Source organism: Perissodus microlepis, chromosome 14 (genome assembly GCF_051167445.1).
Source record: "Perissodus microlepis isolate ML-2025 ecotype Zambia chromosome 14, ASM5116744v1, whole genome shotgun sequence".
Classification (NCBI taxonomy): Eukaryota; Metazoa; Chordata; class Actinopteri; order Cichliformes; family Cichlidae; genus Perissodus; species Perissodus microlepis.
In genome coordinates, this window is record NC_140474.1 from 30,083,101 (window position 1) to 30,101,799 (window position 18,699).

Genomic DNA, 18,699 nt, shown 5'->3' on the forward strand with positions numbered 1-18,699 from the left:
TAAACATTCCTTTATGGACACATTTTGCCCCAGTGGTGATAAAAGGAGCTGTCTCATATCAGTGGTTCGTCCCCTTGCTTTTTCCTCCTTAGCACATAACCTTGTATAACCAGCTCCATTCTCTGCTTTCATTTTTATTCTTTCTCCTGTCCTGTCACGTAGAGTGTGTTTCTCTTAAAAACTGTTGGGCTACAGCGTAATACCACAGAAGGAAACTTTCAGGCATTTGGTTGTAATGAGATTAAACCTGATGTGTTAACAACTTCCTCTTTCTGCATCCTAACCTTATTCATCAGTCTACAGAGTGTAAATCCTCTACACTATGTCATCTAACCAATCATTCAAAAACCAACATGAAGAGGCCTACGCCTCCCTGATGAGAGGCCTGAAGGAGCTGGACCTACAGGGACCCTGTGTTCCCAGTGACCTGGTGCTGATCGGAGACCATGCCTTTCCTTTAGCAGTGAACAACCGAGGTCAGGTCCTGATGGCTGCCTCTCTGTATGGCAGTGGAAGGATTGTGGTCCTGGGTCATGAGGGCTACTTGAAAGCCTTTCCTGCTCTGGTAGAAAATGCTGTGACCTGGCTGAGAGGTGATGGATCTGATAACCTCTCTGTAGGGGTGCACAGAAATGTCAGTGCAGTTGCTGATAGCCTCCAAAAATCCAAGTAGAAGTTGTGGGAGCTTTTAGTGACAACCTGGGAGTTGGTGTTTATGTGACCGATGCCTACAGCGTGGGCTCAGACCCAACAGAACTGGTGGCGTTTCTGAAAGCTGGAGGAGGGGTGCTGATAGCTGGACAGGCGTGGCATTGGGCTGCAAATCACCCCTAAGAGAACACACTGCATCAGTTTGATGGGAATAAAGTGGCAGGAGTGGCAGGGATCTACTTCACTGAGCGTTATGGTGAGGTGGAGAACCTGCCTGTCTACCCTGAGATCCCGTCCTCCTGGAAGTCGTTAGCGTGAGTATATGCTGGAGTTCTGTTTTACTGCACGTTTACAAAAGTTCCACTTTCCATATAATAACTTTTAAATTTTGTGTGACCTTTTGAGCTTTTGAAAACAGTTTTTCTCTCATTGAAAGAGTCTTCCTAAAGTCAGATTTGTGATTGATACCATTTCCTTATTAGCTAATTTAATTTATATTGGGATCTTCCCCTCCCAGCATTCCTGGATCTTGGATGAGGGGAGGATCATCCACAAAAGTCCATCAAAGGACTTAGTTTGTGTGTGTGTGTGTGTGTGTGTGTGTGTGTGTGTGTGTGTGTGTGTGTGTGTGTGTGTGTGTGTGTGTGACTATCTTTTCAGAAAAGTCAGTTTATTTTTACAGAGTTCATATAGTTTTCACAAATAGGTTAATTTACAAACCACTGATTTTTTTTATATGAAGAAATGTGTACAGTTATTCTTAAATCTCTTTAATTCTGCACATGTCACTTTTCTATTCCACTTTTCAAATACAGGACAGGCAGGGATTTCAAGGATGACTTGGAGTTCTTACTCCAGGGGGTTTCAGAATTCAACCTCCCCTCTGAGTATCTCTGTTCTGAGGTTCTAGTCCACAGCCCACTAGCCTTTCCCATCGGCACTACAGAAGATGGACGACCATTCCTGGCAGGAGCCTACTATGGGCGAGGACGGGTCATTGTGGTTACACATGAAGGATGTCTTGGAGTTGAGGTAGAGTCAACATTAAATGTTAGTCATAAAATTTCAAAGTCAAAATCTTTAGAGGGTTAGTTATTAGACCTCAGGATGATTTAAAGTGAAATGTGTGCTGATTGGAGTTGTCTTTGATATATCACCAAATCCATGACTTCCTTTGCTGCTGCTTTCCTTTCCTTTTAGAGCATGGCTCCATTTTGGAGAAACGCCATTCACTGGTTGGATCAAGGGCGCAGAGGGGTTGTTGGTGTCATGGTGGATCCTGCACTCAAAGTTCTGAGTGAGTCTGGGCTGAAGTGCGAGAAGACAAACTTCAGGAAAGACCTCAGCGTGTTTGTGTGTACAGCGTATATCACTGAGCATTTGGAGGAAATCCAAAACTTTGTGGCAGAGGGAGGAGGCCTGCTGATTGGAGGGCAAGCCTGGTACTGGGCGCAGACACATGCTGGGCAAAATGTACTAACAGATTTCTCAGGTATGAAAATGCACCACAAGGGTTTCAAAATATACAGAGTAGAAATACTGGTAGTGTTCTTATTTTCCACCTAATTGTCCATGTGTAAAATGTGTTGTATACATGCAGTGCTGTAACAGACTCATACATTATAAGGTGTAATATCTTGTGATAAGTCAAGGATCAAAAAGGAGTCTTCTCATTACTGGAAAAAAACAAAGTCAAGACATTTCCAACCATATAACTCAGTATATTAAGTCAAACTGGCTTTACTTTTTTTCAGGGAACAAGATCCTGAACCAAATGGGATTGAGCCTTTTGGGAGCAACAATCCGTGCAGGAACATATAAAGCCTCTGTACCCAGCTGGCCGATTAAAGATACTTACCACTTCCGCCACCTTCTACACCGCTTCGCTGCCCATGTGACTACAGGTGTAGAACTTAGCAAGCATGAGGAGGGATGTCTTAAAAAGCTGGGCAACGACTGTGATGCTTACTTGCGCACAAAGGCACATGGCTGCTTCTATTACACTCAAGTGTTGGCTGCACTCACTGACATGTTAAAGAGGTCAGGCCTGCCACAGGTGAGTAGAGAAAAAACATTTGAACAGCACAGACTAGTGCACTGATCATTATATGGCAGCTGTTAACCACTAAGATGTTACACTAATATGTTCTTCTTTCAAGGTGAGTGACAGCTGCCCTGCAAAGACACAAAAAGACCATCTACTCCTCAGTTTGGGATCACCTGTATACGAGTTTTGCCTAAATCCTGAGGCCCTCCTGCCCTACCTCATCAAGGATAGGCCACTGATGCCAGACGTCTATAACCACAGGCTCAAGATCGATGTTAACACAGCAGGTCTGATTTCATGTTTGTGGACAAATATGTCAACTGTGAATATGTCATAACCAGTGTGCAAGCCACAGTCAAACACAAAACTCAGTGGGTCAGATTCAGTGAGTTTATTTACAGTCCACATACTTACAAAATCTTCAAGGAAGAGAAAATCCACAGTTTCTATCTACTAAGTCTGTAGAGACTCGTAATGTTCACTAGTGAAATCCTGAACTTCTGATCCCACATGACACAGAAACGGATTCTCCTCCACAAATTTCTCTCTCTCTCAGAGATAGACGCCCAGTGACACTTTTTTTTTTTTTTTCAAATTTGTGTGGGTGTGTGTGTGTGTGTTAGATGGGGAAGAGTGGATCAGCACTGGTCTCTACCTCTCTCCTGGTATGAGTACCTACATGGTGATGCCAACTGCGATTATCAACAAGGAGTGGAAGGTGAAACCTACAAAATTGTATAATTTAAAGTTCTTTCTCCTTCTGATGACACTACATGTTCATGAAAACCTCAAGTGAGGTTTGCATTACTCCTTTTTACCCCTTGTAAATGTAACAATGTCCATTTGTAGTTGCAGCTATTTAAAAGATTGATGTAACCACCATGACATCACTCACAGGTGATGCTCTGTTTTGAAGCTTTTTGGAGTGTTGTTGAGTTATGTTGTGTTGTGCTGCATGGCGTGCCGTAACAGCCCCTTAGGTTCTGCCTGTTTGCAGCAAAGGTTCATTCAATCTAAAGGACCAGCCCCACTTGATTTTTTCTGTCATTTAACAGCTCAAACCATCCTTGAAATCTCTTACTTGATTGGACGATATTGACACAGGAAACTAATAGCACACCACAAGAAAGAAAATGTAATCATGACATCTATAAACTGCTTTGTAAATCATTCCTGAATGAACAGGGGTCTCTGTATTCAGGAATGGGGCTGTTTGCAAAGGCGACTGGTGTTGTAATTTGACGCTATATAAAAAAAATGAACTGAATTGAATGTGTTTTGTCAAAAACCTGATATCCAATAGATTTTCCATTTCATCTACAGATTCAGATAGGCTGTCAAACTGATGACCTACACAGAAAGGATGAGCTGAAGAGACCTCCACGTGTTTATGAGCAATTTCCTGTTACTTCAGAGATGATGCATGTGTCCAACCTGTGGGGGGGCCTTATTTACCTGGTGGCTCCACCCAACACACAAGTGAAGGGGTTGGAGATCACAGTGCAGAAAGCTGTAACTGCTCCATATTACAAGTCTGGTGAGTCTGTGGTTTATAACTTTATGTCCATGGAGTTAATGGAAGATATCTGATAAGTCTTCATCTTATTCACTTGGATCACCTTCATTCTGATCCCAAGTGTTTTCAATGGACAATGCAGTTGAAACAATTTCAGTTCAACATGTTCAAAGTTAAGTAAAGAAAAGTAAACAAAAATCTAGTTAACAGCTTAACCCTCTCGTCTAAAACAGTGCACAAGGTTTGCTTAATTAGAGTTAATGGAAGATATCTGGTGAGTCTCACTTGGATCACCTTCATTCTGATTGAACATACAGTGTTTTTATTGGACAATACAGGTGAATTAACTTGAGCTCAATATATTTTCAGTAAAGTAAAACCCTCTCCTAAAAGACTTCACAAAGTTTGCTAAATTATTCAGAGGCCTTGTGTGCACTATCATCTTTTTACACCATAGGCTGTTTAAAGAAATGAATGAAATGCATTTGTTGAATTAGATAAAGCAAAATTTATTTATTTAAAGAATTTATTCATATGAGATGCATCTGGAGTTTTTTATCCACCTGTGTTACAAGCCTTTAAGAAATTATGGAATTACCAGATTCTTTACTTTGTGATCCAATCAAACTTTATTTATAAACCACTTTAAAATAGCCAACACAGGACCAAAGGACTGTACAGTAATTAAGTTAAGAAAATTAGATAAAACGAAACAGCAAAAAAAATAGAATAAAACACATAATGAATAAAAATAAAAACAGCCCTGTATTCAAATATATATATATATATATATATATATATATATATATACAAATATATGTATACATAAGTATATATATATATATACTATACTAGAGGCCTGTCTAATCTCTAAAGGCAGATTGTTCCACAGTTTTGTTTAAGAACAAGCCGGATTTTTCTCGGAACTGTCACACAAGTTTGTACTTTGAATAGAACATTTTATATATGTTTTTAATATGCAATGATTCAAAGCATTATAATAGATCTGCTCCTCTCTTTATTCTTTTCAGGTGTGACAACTGCAGCTGAGTGGTCGTTGCTGCGCACGGCTCCTGGGCCCTGGGCAGAGTTGGAGTTTGAAAACATCGTCCTCACCGTACCATCAGATGCTGTTCGGGGTCTGGAGCACCCAGACAAGGTGGCTGCTCTCTGGGATGAAATCATGAGGGCCATTGCAGATCTGGCTGCCAAACCACACAAATTTCCTCGCAAGGAGCGCTTTGTGACAGATGTTCAGATTTCTGCTGGTAAGTGCACTTTACACCAGTTAGCCATCACCAATAAGCAGAGCAAGAAGGCTGTCATGATAGACCAAGCTATACCAAATGAATGCAACATCAGGAAGAAGGAACACAAGTAGCTCACCAAGGGCTGAGAGAGGAGCTGGAGAAGATGTGGTGGGTGAAGGCAACAGTGGTCCCTGTGCTAATCGTAATGTAATGTAGTGTAGTAAGCTCCAGGGCCTCTGGAACAGCTTGAAGCATTAAGACCGCCGACAAGGCAAATAGGGATTTTGCCCCTTCTTTTGTTAATAACTAAATTGTAGGAATTTATAACAACATGTGATAATATAAGGCTTTTGTTTAAATCATTCGGATTAATTTCTCTCCTTCACATTTTATAGCTTTTCTCTCACAAAGTATTCGCAATATAATCTTGCAACAATTATTAATATACTGCAACGTTATATTTACTTTTCTTCTGTTAAGGCTGGATGCATGCAGGTTATCCCATCATGGCACACCATGCCTCAGCTGCTGAAGTAGTTGGTGTCAAAAAAGGTGAACTGTGGGGCCCCATCCATGAACTGGGACACAACCAACAGAGAAGCTGCTGGGAGTTCCCATCACACACCACAGAGTGTACATGCAACCTGTGGTCAGTGTATGTGCATGAAGAGGTGCTGGGCATCAACAGAGCACATGTAGAGTAAATCAATTATTTTTAAAACTAATTTTAAAACATATTTTTTTTACATCAATCGTCATCAGAAAACTTATGACTGAGTTTTCTGTGGTCACATGATTTAGCAACTATCTCATTCCATGTTCTTTGGTGCAGGCCCATGGTCATTTGACTTTAGCAAACCGAAAGAGTCGAGTAGAGGAGTACATCAAGGGAGGAAGGAAACTCAGTGACTGGAGTGTGTGGGTTGCCCTGGAAACATATCTGCAGGTGAGAAATTATAGAGAAATTTTGCTTGGTCCACAGTGAAGAAAACACATGATATGAATAAGACTGAAAGTCTCTAACTCCATTTGATCCAGTCACACTTAAAATCGACCAAGTCACCAAGAAATCACTTAGGGGTAGAGTTAGGTTCAAGTTGTATTTTAGCCACATGCTAAACAAGGATAGTGTCAGAAACTACAAGATGATACCTTTCAAATCAAATCTCTGACATGCACTTTGCCTTCTATTAAAAGAGTTTGATTTGGGTGTGCCATATAGGTGACAATTCCATGTAGACTTGTGGACTTATAGTGAAGCTAACATTAAATCGTAACAGGTTATGATGCTTTGGTCAAGAGATTATTGCTCCTAACATAAAAGACAGCAAATAGTTTAAGTTGTTGTTATACTTACCTTTTCTGTAGCTCCAGGAAAAGTTTGGCTGGGATGCCTTTAAGAAGGTGTTTGCTGCGTACCACCACATGAGCAACTTTCCTGATGACAACGGCACAAAGATGAACCTGTATGCTGAGACTTTCTCCCAGACTGTGGGGATGAACCTGACTGGCTTCTTCAAGGCCTGGGGCTGGCCCATCGAAACAGCCACTGAGAGGAAACTGTCCCAGCTGCCTTATTGGAATGATCACCCCATGACCCAGTACAGATGAACTAAACACGACTGCGGAATAAAGAAATGTAACGAGTGAAACTTTAGTTCATTAAACGCTTTATATTAATCTTTTTATAACATTTATTGCATGCAGAGGAATGTTGCAGCTTTTTTCACAGTATTTGCACTGATCATTTGCTCCAAATTAGTATCCCTCCAATTTAACTAGATTTCTTTGAGTAAACTTGGACATTAACATGTCCTCTGTGCTTATTTTTATATCTGGGATTGTAAGAGAGGAGGTGAAGAACTGTAAGTTGGGTTGCAGTGTAGAGGAGCTAAATATTATTATTGCTGTTCCTCAAAGTGAAGCTCTGTTGCCATAATGTCAAAACGGCTTAGCTCTGTGAATTATAAAAAGGTAATTATTTAGCATACACACAGATTGCAGCTGGATTGTGAGTTGTGTTTATGCTGTTGCTTTTTGGTTTAATCAGTAATCATGTTTTTAATGCAGCAAGTAGCATTTCAGTAAGTCTGTAAAATTCTGTAACCCATAATTATCACTCTGTAATAACCATGTAATGCTTTCACTGAACTTTGAACTTGTCAATCGCTATGGGACAAAACTGGACTCGTTTTTTTGCCTCTTAATTGAGAACTGATGCACACAATAAACAATAGTTGTATAATTAAGTCTGTCGTTTTGGTTTTTTCTTTTTACTATATACACCTTCCTGCAACACAGGCTGTTTGTTTTCCTTTTCAGACATAATTATGATGAAGAAGCCATCATTCACAGCCTTGCTCCCAGTACTTACTACTTTGAATGCATTTATTTCCTCTCACGCCCACGTCAACATACTCTTGCCTTCCTTCGACATTGCTAGGTTGTGGATATGATAGAGTCGCAACATATGCTCATTAATCAACTATCTAAATTGCCACATTCTTGTCTTAGCAGGATCAATTTCTTTGCAAAACTACTCACTGGTGCCCGATGCTCAACCTCAAATGAAACAACTGCAGTTCAGATTTTCAGTATGTTAATTACGGTTGAACAAAAATATTGCATAACAAACACAATCCTTTCATTTCATGGGGTGAAAAGTAATTGGACAAATTAAAGAACTGAAAATAAAATGTTCATTTCTAATACTTGGTTGAAAACGCTCTGCTGGTAATAACAGCCCGAAGTCTTGAGCTCATGGACATCACCAGATGCTGGGTTTCCTCCTTTTTAATGCTCTGTAAGGCCTTTATGCAGTGGCCTTGATTGATTAAACTCCTGACTTCCTTTGACTGCATGTTTTTGTCATTGTCCATCTATATAGTAAAACAGCACCCAATCAATTTGACTTTTTTCCTGGCCCCAAAGACACATGAAGCTCAGTGAGCTGGGAGTCGTGGATCCTCCAGGCATTCTGGTTCAGCTTGGGATTCTGAGGAACCACATTCGTCTGGGTGGCATTGAGGCTAGGGACTGCAGGTAAGAAGTAAAAGAGGGACAAGATTACAGTTTCTCAGTCCAAATAAAAGGTGAGAGTCTAGATGAGTCTAGAAGTGGCTTAGTCAGTACTTCAAATATTGTAGAAAATTATTAACCTCCTAAGACCCGAACTCTTCCACGGCATGCATTTTTTATTTCTCTTTGATATTTGGGCATATTGGGGCCTGATGAATGTAAAAACAAAGCATCACCAGATTTTATTTTTTTTTACATTATTTTAGTTTTTATGAAAAATAAGAGCCACATATGAGGATATGTGTTTAAAATTTTGATAGAACGGTAGCAGTATAATGTCCTCGTAAGTGGATATCAGGCCCTTGTAGAGCAAAATTGAGTATTTTGGTCTAAATAACCCAAAATGTGATGTCCACATATGTGGACGCCAGGTCCTAGGAGGTTAAATACAAGCATGTCTAGAAAAAAACATTGAAACATAATGCTGGAGATGCTGCTTGTTATTTAAGTCTATCTATCCTCAGATGCTGCTGTGTGCTGCATTTTGTATTTAAGTATGGTAAAGCTGAAGAAGCATTTTAAATGTCTTTAAATAAAAAATGTTAAGCTTTGCCTGGCCTTTCTCATAATGGTAGTCAATCTAAACTTTACTTTGCAAGTCTAAGCTGTAGGTTTATATGTAACATTTTATTATGTCAGCTTAAAGTGTAGCTAATATAACACCTCCTGAGAGTCAGTTTAATCACCAATTTCCATCTTATTCACTGTATGACAGCATTTACAGTTTAATTACGGGTTTAAGACTCCTGTTGTTGCTCTGTCTTTATCACAGGCCCTCAATTGGGCCGAGTGTGTACATTGAATACAGTACTGTAGACTGCACAACCTTCTCGCCTTCCTTTGCGACACAGTTACTAATAAATAACCACATTATCCTTGTGCTTCTCATTTTTATTCATTTATTTAATATTTAATAGTAAGGATTCATTGGTTTAAAAGCTGTAAAACAACAATGTACAATTAAAAGATCCTTAAATTTACTGCCATCATTGCTTTTATGCTCTGCAATTGTTGTAAAACAACTCTCCCACTGGCTGTGCCGTGAACTGCTGCAAGAATGTTTCCAGTTTATCCAGAGAGAGCTGCTCCACCAAGTTGTCCTCTGTGTTTCTTGCTCTGGCAGCGCCGCTCTGAATGGGTCTGTCGTTGTTGTCCACACAGCAGTAGGCATTCCACAGGTAGTCTGGGATGTTGACACGCTTAACATTGTTTTTAACAATCCAGCTGTCTGCAGAAGGAATGGCACCGACCAGCACGTACGCCTTAGGGCACTTCTCCAGAAAAAGCTCAGTGAGCTGGGACTCGTGGATCCTCCAGGCATTCCGGTTCAGCTTGGGGTTCTGAGGAACCACATTAGTCAGGGTAAAAGTGGCGTTGCGACTAGGGACTGCAGGAGAGAAGGAAAAGAAGGACAAGCTTAAAGTCTCTCTGTCCAAAGAAAAGGTGACAGCCACGATGAGTCAAGAAGTGGGTTAGTCATTTTCATTCAGCAATTAAAATATTCTAGAAAATTATAAATTTCAAGCATGTTTAGCAGAAAACATTGAAACATAAGGCTGGAGATGCTGCTCGTTAGTTAAGTCTATCTATCCTCAGCTGCTGCAGTCAAAAACAATTCCCCAGTCCTGTACTGCCATCTACTGTCTACCCTCCTGAAAAACATACAATCTGTCCTCAACTACCTGGATGGTGTCCGTTGGGGTTGAGGTGACCACGGTCAAAGCCTGAATTTGTGTAGTCCTCATTCAGAGCTTGTCTCTCTCCAAGGTAGACACCAGGGTGATCCTGCCCCAGCCAGTATCCATCTTTCATCTCTCCCTGCCAAGACCGATCTACCAGCTAAGATGCATGGAAACAAGATAGCAAATAATTAATTCCTTACAATCTAAAAATGTCTAAAAGAACAGAAAATGTACATTTTATGACTCTGTATTCTCCATTCTCTCTGACATAAATATATATGCAAAATAAGCTCGTGTGGAACAAACCTGTGGCTCTACAAACCACCCGTTCTCCCTGCCACCTCCATTACTGGGCTGGAATTGATAGGCAGAGTAGACAGCAATGCGATGGATGGTGTCATACAGTGTGGCAAAGTGGTACCTGATGGTGCAAATATTAGCAATAGATCAGAAGTGCTACTATGATAAATAAAGAACAAAGAAAGTTTTTGTTCTAAAAGTGATAAACAGCAGTTGGATTTTCAAAGATACCATAAAAAACAGTATTCTGAGTACACATTACAATGCTGTGTATGCTGATTCAGTTTTAAAGTATTCTTTCTGCCGGTTTACTACCTGTTGACAAAGCGCTGACAGAGGCGGGCAGCACCAGGTGTGGATGCTCCCAACTCAGGCACCTTGTCTTTGTAAAAGTGCATGCATTCTGGTGCATCCTGGGGCAAAATGATAAAATACATAATAATTAATAGTAACAGAAGTGAAGCTATTTGATAAGACACATATTTAATTATTCTGATAATCTGGAATAAGAAACCAACAAACCTCAAAACGTTCCACAACATCTCCGTGGACAAAACAGAGGAGCGGGAGAAGAGCACACAACGTTATGAATGTTTGCATTCTGGATCAGAAGTGTGGTGTCTGAGATTATTGACCTGAATAAAACACAAAGCAATAACACTTTTGTTAACAAGGCGCTACGTTACAAAGTATATGCTGCCATGTATGTATAGCTCAGGCCATCACGTATGGTACAAATAAGCTAATTGCTGCTTTGGACCATCTGTGTTGATATTTGTGTGTTTCCACTCACCTGCTGGTGCACCTGTCTGCTGCCACAGTTCACCCTGAAGAAACTGGCTTTTATATGTGACTTCTCACCACTCCCTTTCACTCTGTTTGTTCAGTTTTATCTGAGCACATGATATTTGTGTGGAATGAACCAGAATCTGCTTACCAAAGAACGGGTGCGGCTGACTAGATGATGTAGAAAATGGTAAAATTAGCACTATGATAGTGAGAGTGTGAGTAAATCTTAGTCACTTGCTTGAGTACAAGTGAGTACAGTGTTCTGTTTAAAAAAGAAAGAAAGAAAGAAAGAAAGAAAGAAAGAAAGAAAGAAAGAAAGAAAGAATATATCAGCAGTAATATAGTATTCCAAAATATGTTTTATGCTCTAAATATATTCTGACAAAATGACATTTTGATTAGAAAACTTTTACCTCAAAGTATTCAAAACAAACACTTCCTGTTTCTGGTTTTAAACCCTGGTGTGCCTAATACTGTATGAAATCAAGAATCACATCCAGTAAATATTTTTAGCTACTGTCTGATTCCTTGGAAACAAGAACATTTCACTGCATGTCAGGCAGAAAGTTGCATGTTTTTAATGATTGGTAGGCGAGACACTGTTTTCCTACTAATAGGCTCATACAACATAAAACACTCTTACTTCCAATGCAGTTATTTGCACTTCAGATCACCTCCTGGAATATTACTAGCATGCGGTTTTGGCAGATTTACTTACACTCTCCAACAATCAGTTCTTGGTTGGGCAACACAGCCTATCTGTTCATGTGCTGATTTTCCCACGATTACAACAGGAGCTACAGTTAAACCTCACATATGGACTCTTCACAGATATCCAATATATTTAGTTCAGCTGATTAATCTAACAACTTGTTTGCATTTTGACTTGTTCCATTTACTCAAATAGGCCAAGAGGTCATCACAGAAAGTTAATACTGTTCATCTGGAAGCAGCGCTTCCAGAGGTGTGGGAGAAACATTTCATCACCAATCAAAGTGACTTCTTCGGTCTCAGCTGACTGCATGTTTCCCCAACCCTATCCGGTCGTTAAGTCTGACATCACTAGCCGTGTCTGGGCCTAAACTCCGCTGCAGGTCCATATAACAAACGATCACTATGGCATTACTGAGAGTTGAAAAACTGTCTAAAGTCTTTCATCTTTAATAAAATGATCAGCGTTCTGCTCTACCAGGTGTAACAATTGAGTTTAACATCCAGGCATCCATGAAAACGGAATTTATGACATTTAATGGAGTTAGAAGTTAGCAGGAAGTTAGCTCGCTAGCTTCTATCTAAATACAATATAGCATGTCCTGACTGCGGGGTTTTGGAAACAAATTAAAACGTACAGCTCTGTTATCACTTCCAACATAAATGAAGACAGAAAACTAAACAGCAGTGACGTTTGTAGGGTTACTGAAGTTTGGCTAGCTGGTATATAATGATGTGCTACGTGACCGCTAGCGACACAGCCATGTTAGCATAATATAAACAAGCTAACTTTTTTTCCACTCGATAAAAGTTAACGTGAGTGTTCTTGGTAGTCAGGAACAAATGTAATCGCATGGCAGGATGCTGTAAAAGGACCAAACTTCAGCCAGGAGAACAACTGAGATAATCCATCCACAATACGAGGTTAGTCATTCATATACTGCTGCATGAGCTGGGCTGTAGTTACATCCTAAGGTTTTAAAAACTGAGCTTAAATAAATGATTAGCGGTAATAAAAGCCGAGGGAGGTCAACAGTGATCACTGACTGTTTTAGGAGCTTTTTGAGATTAAATAGAAGAAAATACAAAACATTAAACATGTTAACAACACAAAAGCCATATTGAACGCAGACTACTTTAGGCCCGGAAGTAGGATTCGTCACGTCATCACTTAACGACCGGATAAACCGTACAGCTGAAACAAAAACTAGCATCATTTCCTAACAATAAGCCATAAACTCAGCTTCATGATCATTAATATGTAAACTGTCTTGACCATTGATTAAAGGCCATGATTACAGTTCAGAGAGTTGGGGAATAGACGCAATCAAAGTATTGTAAGCTTGTGAAAGATGGACCCTTAGGCCAGATTCTTGGTTCCAAAATGGTTTTTCCCTTTGCACATAAATGGCATCTATAGCCTCTTTTCCACGTTACCTACTTGGGTTGGCTCAACTCAAGACAACTCTACTCTAGTCAGTTTCAGTTGTTTTCCATTACAATTGATCCATTACAACCAACTCAGTTCACTGAAGTAGGCTCTAAAAAAGTAAGTGGTACCAGGTACTATCCAGAGATGAGCAGTAATACTCTTTAATTACTAATTGCTTTTTTCAAGTAACGAGTAAAGTAAGGGATTACTATTGCAAAAAAGTAATTAGATTACTATTACTTTCTCGTGAGCTCGCTGCTTTACTGAGTTACTAAACCGTGATTTTGTTTGTGAGAGTGTCTCATGACAATGACATACGAGCATGCGATGTCTGTGGCTGCAACATGTGTGTAGATCAAAAATGTATAATATGGATTAGATTAGATTAGATTAGTTGAAACTTTATTAATCCCTCTGGTGGGTTCCTCCAGGAAATGCGGTTTTCACTGCACCGACAGAAGTTACAGAATGTGAGCAGAAATATACCATATATACACATATATAACTACAGAGACATATATAAATACAGAGTATACAAAAGGGATAAATAGAATAAATAGGAATACAAGGGAATTGCACATTTCAAGTATGTTGCACCGTTGGATATTAACAAAAAGTATTGCACAGTGAAGAGGCACTACAGCTTAGTTGCCCCCCCCCTCCTTTGTCCTCCTGTTTCCCCTCCCTCTCCCCTCCAGAGGGGAGTTAAACAGTTTGATGGCGTGTGGGACAAAGGCGTTTTTAAGTCTGTTGGTTCTTGTCTTTGGGAGAAGCAACCTGTCACTGAACAGACTCCTCTGGTTGTATATGGCTGTGTGCAGAGGATGCCCAGCATTGTCCATAATGTCCAGAAGTTTCTTTAGTGTCCTTTTCTCTGCCACTGTCACCAGAGTGTCCAGCTTCATGCCGACCACAGAGCCAGCCTTCCTGATCAGTTTTTCCAGCAAGGATGCTTTCTTCTTTGCTGTGCTGCTCCCCCAGCACACCACAGCATAGAACAGTACTCCAGCAACCACCGACTGGTAAAACATCCTCAGGAGCTTTCTGCAGATGTTAAAAGACCTCAGCCTCCTGAGGAAGTACAGTCTGCTTTGGCCTTTTTTATACAGGAGCTGAGTGTTGCATTACCAGTCCAGTTTGTTGTCCACCCACAGCCCAAGGTACTTGTATGTGTTGACCATCTCCAGCTCCTCTCCTCTATCTGAATTGGCAGTGTACCTGCTCTGGACCTCCCGAAGTCCACAACCAGTTCCTTGGTCTTTGAGGTGTTGAGTTGCAGGTGGTTTGTGTGACTCCATGTGACAAAGTTCCTCACCAGACTCCTGTATCCCTCTTCCTGATCATCCAAGATACACCCCATGATGGCCGTGTCGTCTGCAAACTTCTGAATTCAATTCAATTCAATTTTATTTATATAGCGCCAAATCACAACAAAAGTCGCCTCAGGGCGCTTTATATTGTACAGTATATCCTATAATAATAGATACAGAGAAAAACCCAACAATCATATGACCCCCTATGAGCAAGCACTTTGGCGACAGTGGGAAGGAAAAACTCCCTTCTAACAGGAAGAAACCTCCGGCAGAACCAGGCTAAGGGAGGGGCGGCCTCCCTGAGAGCTGCTCCATCCAAAGTGGAGGAAACATCTGGAGAAGTCAGACAACCATATAGAGCAGAATGTTGTTGAACACGGAAACTTGTTTAACTGTCATTAATTAAAACCTGTGCATGTGATATTCTTTCTGACGCGAGAAGGGGCGTGAATCCTGACATAATAAAACCATTTTGAATTTATGCTGTGACGGAGATCTGTGTTGACAATATAGAGCTGTGTATCTTCCCACACATGTGTTTAATAAAATCATTGTTTTGACGCACTTGGACCAGTGGTCGTTTGTCTCACACCTCAATCACGAATCGGGACAATGGAAAGCTTCAGTTCATCACGAGCTTTATCTCACCATCACTAGTGTGCAGGCAGGAGTGGTGAAATGGAGCACCCAAAGTGCAGACTCCGGAGACAAACGTGAACTCAAACAGCTTTAATGCTGAACTCAAACAGAACAAAACTAAGGCTACGTTCACACTGCAGGCGAAAGCGCATCAAATCGGACATTTTTGACCCTATGCGACCCATATCTGATCATGGTATGACAGTGTGAACAGCACAAATCCGATATTTTCAAATCCGACCTGGGTCACTTTCGTATGTGGTACTGAATCCGATACAAATCTGATGTTTTAGAAAGCGACTGCTGTTTGAATGGTCATGTCGCATTAAATCTGTCTTTTACATCACTGACACAAGACAGATGCAATTATCAGCGCCCGAGAAGACATTGTGAATGCTTCCTGGGCATCCAGTGTAGATGTTAGTGAAACTGTTGGGAAGACAATGTTGGAGAAATGTGAACATTTTATTTGTACTGTATAATCTGCAGATTCTGTCAGAAATCTGCAACTATCCTTTGAAGCACCGCTCCTCTCTAAAACAGCAATAAGAATATTTATTAGGCCATATGTAAATAACACAATAACTTTATAACTTAAAGCGAAATTGGGAAACGTAAATTCCAAAAGTCTTTATATTAAGGCCATCAGTCAAACAACACTGTTTGGTCTGGGTCTAAACAGAGCGCGTTGTGTGTGATGTCTTCTTTTGTGCATGCGGGCCACTTTGAGGATTCACACTAGAGTGTTTGTAGTGTGAACAAGCAGACAAAATCCGATTTGATCAAAAAGTCGGATTGTGATACGCTTCCGCCTGCAGTACGAACGCAGCCTAAGAACACAAATAACTTACACAGGCAGCCAGAACCCACAGCATATATGATGGCAGATCACGACACAGACACAGAGCAACACGGGGCTTAAATACACAGAGGCGCAATCAGGGAATGGGAAACGGGAGGGAAACACAGCTGGGGCAAATCAGGCCTAACGAGACAGGGGAAGCAAAACCAGACACATTAATATAAGACATGGATCTTCAAAGTAAAACAGGAAACACAGAGATGCAGACTTGACACGGGGATACAGCAGACAGGGGAGACAGCAACTATGGATCACAGACAGAAAACCAGAACACAAAAACTCTAACAAAACCCACACAGAGGATCTAAACTAAGAATAATCCTATGACCTATAAGGCAAAGCTAGAATATAATGAAATAAACAAAATCAAAGAACCAAAAACACAAAACACTGGGTCGACGTCCCAGGCATCCTAACACTTGTACCCAGAATGGTACACGCAGGCGACAGAGGTTAAACACAACTAACACACTGTTAAGGGAAAGGATCAGTTGACAAAGAGCGAGCGAGTGAATTCGACAAAGTCTAAAGCTGACGGCAGCTCGCGGCCCTTGCTGTCGAGGTAGGGCTTCATGTGTTTTGTATTTATTTTTGTAGTGTCTAATCGTTGCTAAGTTGTGTTTGCACATTGGCTGGTTTTGTGTGGCTTTTGACAGTAGTGGTCAACAAGAAACCAGTCTTACTTGTTATCATCTATCGTCCACCTGGGCCTTACACAGAGTTTCTGTCTGATTTCTCAGACTTTATATCTAATTTAGTTCTGAGCTCAAATAAAATAATTATTGTGGGTGATTTTAACATCCATGTAGATGCTAAAAATGACAGCCTCAACATGGCATTTAGTCTGTTATTAGACTCAATTGGCTTCTCTCAAAATGTAAAAGAACCCACCCACCACTTTAATCACACTCTAGATCTTGTTTTAACATATGGCATAGAAACTGAACATTTAACAGTGTTTCCTGAAAACCCTCTCCTGTCTGATCATTTCCTGATAACATTTACATTTACAATAATTGATTACACAGCAGTGGAGAGTAGATTTTATCAAAGTAGATGTCTTTCTGAAAGCGCTGTAACTAAGTTTAAGAATATAATCCACCCACTGTTATCATCTTCAATGCCCTGTACCAACACAGAGCAGAGCAGCTATCTGAACGCTACCCCAACAGAGGTCGATTATCTTGTTAATAATTTCACCTCCTCACTACGTACGACTCTGGATACTGTAGCTCCAGTGAAAACTAAGGTCTCTAATCAGAAGTACCTGACTCCGTGGTATAATTCTCAAACACGTACCCTAAAGCAGATGACTCGTAATCTGGAGAGGAAATGGCGTGTCACAAATTTAGAGGATCATCATTTAGCCTGGAGAAATAGTTTGCTGCTTTATAAGAAAGCCCTCCGCAAAGCCAGAACATCTTACTATTCATCACTGATTGAAGAAAATAAGAACAACCCCAGGTTTCTCTTCAGCACTGTAGCCAGGCTGACAAACAGTCAGAGCTCTGTTGAGCCAACCATCCCTTTAACGTTAACTAGTAATGACTTCATGAACTTCTTCACAAATAAAATTTTTATCATTAGAGAAAAAATTACCAGTAATCATCCCACAGATGTAATATTATCTACAGCTACTCTTAGTACCATTGATGTTAAGTTAGACTCTTTTTCTCCAATTGATCTTTCTGAGTTAACTTCAATAATTACTTCCTCCAAACCATCAACGTGTCTTTTAGACCCCATTCCTACAAAACTGCTCAAAGAAGTCCTGCCATTGATTAATTCTTCGATCTTAAATATGATCAACCTATCTCTAATAATCGGCTATGTACCACAGGTCTTCAAGCTGGCTGTGGTTAAACCTTTACTCAAAAAGCCATCTCTAGACCCAGCAGTCTTAGCTAATTATAGGCCAATCTCCAACCTTCCTTTCATATCAAAAATCCTTGAAAGAGTAGTTGTCAAACAGCTAACAGATCATCTGCAGAGGAATGGTTTATTTGAAGAGTTTCAGTCAGGTTTCAGAGCTCATCACAGCACAGAAACAGCTTTAGTGAAGGTTACAAATGATCTTCTTATGGCCTCTGACAGTGGACTCATCTCTGTGCTTGTCCTGCTAGACCTCAGTGCAGCGTTCGATACTGTCGACCATAATATCCTATTAGAGCGATTAGAACATGCTGTAGGTATTACAGGTACTGCACTGCAGTGGTTTGTATCATATCTATCTAATAGACTCCAATTTGTGCATGTAAATGGAGAGTCCTCTTCACACACTGAGGTCAATTATGGAGTTCCACAGGGTTCAGTGCTAGGACCAATTCTGTTTACATTATACATGCTTCCCTTAGGCAGCATCATTAGAAGACATAGCATACATTTTCACTGCTATGCAGATGACACCCAGCTCTATCTGTCCATGAAGC

General features: G+C 40.4%; 1 protein-coding gene and 1 pseudogene across 1 annotated transcript; one reads left to right on the forward strand and one right to left on the reverse strand.

Annotated features, from left to right (window-relative positions):
* The first annotated feature begins 322 nt into the window (after nt 1–322).
* LOC146374174 (TRPM8 channel-associated factor homolog) lies at nt 323–7,075 on the forward strand (annotated as a pseudogene).
* A 2,343-nt stretch (nt 7,076–9,418) lies between these two features.
* Nucleotides 9,419–11,408, reverse strand: LOC146374175 (endonuclease domain-containing 1 protein). Its single transcript, XM_084950703.1, has 6 exons — nt 11,318–11,408; nt 11,047–11,159; nt 10,840–10,937; nt 10,531–10,645; nt 10,225–10,381; nt 9,419–9,929 (listed from the first exon to the last, which is right to left on the reverse strand). Exons 2-6 carry the CDS (start codon nt 11,122–11,124, stop codon nt 9,538–9,540), a joined length of 840 nt encoding a protein of 279 aa, XP_084806829.1. The 5' UTR covers nt 11,125–11,159; nt 11,318–11,408; the 3' UTR covers nt 9,419–9,537.
* Nucleotides 11,409–18,699: the final 7,291 nt, after the last annotated feature.

Coding starts and splice junctions, on each gene's coding strand:
- LOC146374175 (XM_084950703.1), bottom strand. CDS start 11,124: ATGCAAACATTCATAACGTTGTGTGCTCTTCTCCCGCTCCTCTGTTTT. Junction 10,938..11,046: donor ATGTTGTGGAACGTTTTGAG/GTTTGTTGGTTT, acceptor ATTTTGCCCCAG/GATGCACCAGAATGCATGCA. Junction 10,382..10,530: donor GGTGGTTTGTAGAGCCACAG/GTTTGTTCCACA, acceptor CATGCATCTTAG/CTGGTAGATCGGTCTTGGCA.